This window comes from Pyrgilauda ruficollis, unplaced genomic scaffold, assembly GCF_017590135.1.
Source record: "Pyrgilauda ruficollis isolate IOZ18807 unplaced genomic scaffold, ASM1759013v1 scaffold14, whole genome shotgun sequence".
Lineage (NCBI taxonomy): Eukaryota > Metazoa > Chordata > Aves > Passeriformes > Passeridae > Pyrgilauda > Pyrgilauda ruficollis.
Genome location: NW_024512543.1, coordinates 11564285 through 11565563, shown reverse-complemented (window position 1 = coordinate 11565563; position 1279 = coordinate 11564285). Strand labels below are relative to the sequence as shown.

At 75.8% G+C, this 1279-nt stretch overlaps 1 protein-coding gene across 1 annotated transcript in view; it reads left to right on the top strand.

Moving 5' to 3' along the window:
• The first annotated feature begins 374 nt into the window (after positions 1 to 374).
• Positions 375 to 1279, top strand: part of HSD17B12 (hydroxysteroid 17-beta dehydrogenase 12) — an 83703-nt gene continuing 82798 nt past the window's right edge. The window contains 3 exon segments of the mRNA XM_041460027.1: positions 375 to 476; positions 478 to 631; positions 634 to 807. Coding sequence (XP_041315961.1) covers positions 375 to 476; positions 478 to 631; positions 634 to 807 — 430 coding nt within the window.

Genomic DNA, 1279 nt, shown 5'->3' with positions numbered 1-1279 from the left:
TGCCAGCCCCGCGGTGCGTGGGGTGCAGTGACAGCTGGGCTGTGGTGCTCAGCCCCTCTTTTCCCGGGATGGACTTTCCCCGGTGCGGGTTCCCTTCGCCCAGGGAAGTCCCCCGTGAGGCCCCCGTGTCGTGTCGTGTCGTGACGTGTCGTGGCGATCACGGCTCCGTGGGCGAGCGCAGTGCGGGCCTGGGGGGAGGGGAACCGAGGGACGTATTCGAGTGCGAGGCGGAGCCTGAGCATTTTATGAATGGGCTCATATGACGTCAGTGAGGGCGGGAGCGGAGGCCCCGTCTTCCACCAGTCCTACGGGGTTCCTGGGCGGCCGGGCCAATCCAAGTGCGGCAGCGGGGTGACGGCCATACTCACTGGCCAATGGCGGCAAGAGAGCGGTGCCGACCACGTGGGGCGCAGGCCGCAAGTAGTACGGGGGCGTGTGGCCGCTCGCTGCCTGCCCCCCCCTTCCCGGCGCGGCGGGGCCGGGCGGCCCCAGGGCGGGCGGGCCCGGCCGCGTTGCCGGGTTACCCGCTGGCTGAGAGGCCCCTCCGCCAATCGCGGCGGGGCGGGGGCGGGCGCCGTGACGGCTGCGGGGCGGCGGTGGCCGGGAGGGCTCAGTCCGGCCGTGGCAGCCTCCGCAGCATGGTGGCTCCCGCCGCGCTCCCGGCCGCCGGCCTCTTCTACTGGGTGGGCGCGCTGGGCGCTCTCTACGCGGCGGCGCTGGCCTCGTACCGCCTGCTGGCCGGGCTCCGCGTCTGGGTGCTGGGGAGCGGCGCCGCCGCCGTGGGGCCGGCGCTGGGCGCCTGGGCAGGTGAGTGCGCGTCCCGGCCGCCCCCGCCGCGGCTCTTTCTCCGGTGTCCCCCCGGGCCGGGGCAGGGACCTCGGTGGGGAGCGGCCTCGGCCTGGCGGGGAGGGAGACGCGGGCGGCGGGAACCGGCCCTCGGGGGTCCGGGGCAGTCTGGCGGAGCGCCCGTGGGGCGACAGCCGGGTCTGGGGCAGCGGCTGAGGGGCCGGCAGGTTCCACTGCTCTGCCGAGTTGGCCCCTGGCTAGCCGGGAGCCGCTCTCAAGCTCCCCACGAAACGAGCAGGGCCAGAGCACGCCGGTCTGGTCGGTCCTGAGAGAAGCGCCGATTGTTGGGACTTGTGGGCCGGCGGGCGGGCACGGCGTGTTTGAACTTGGTGTCTCCAGGGCGGCCGGGCGCGCAGCGCGGCTCCGGGGCCGCGCAGCCGGGGCCGCTCCGCAGTTCCCGGCGCGGCCGGTCGGTGCGCGCCGCCCCCTCCGC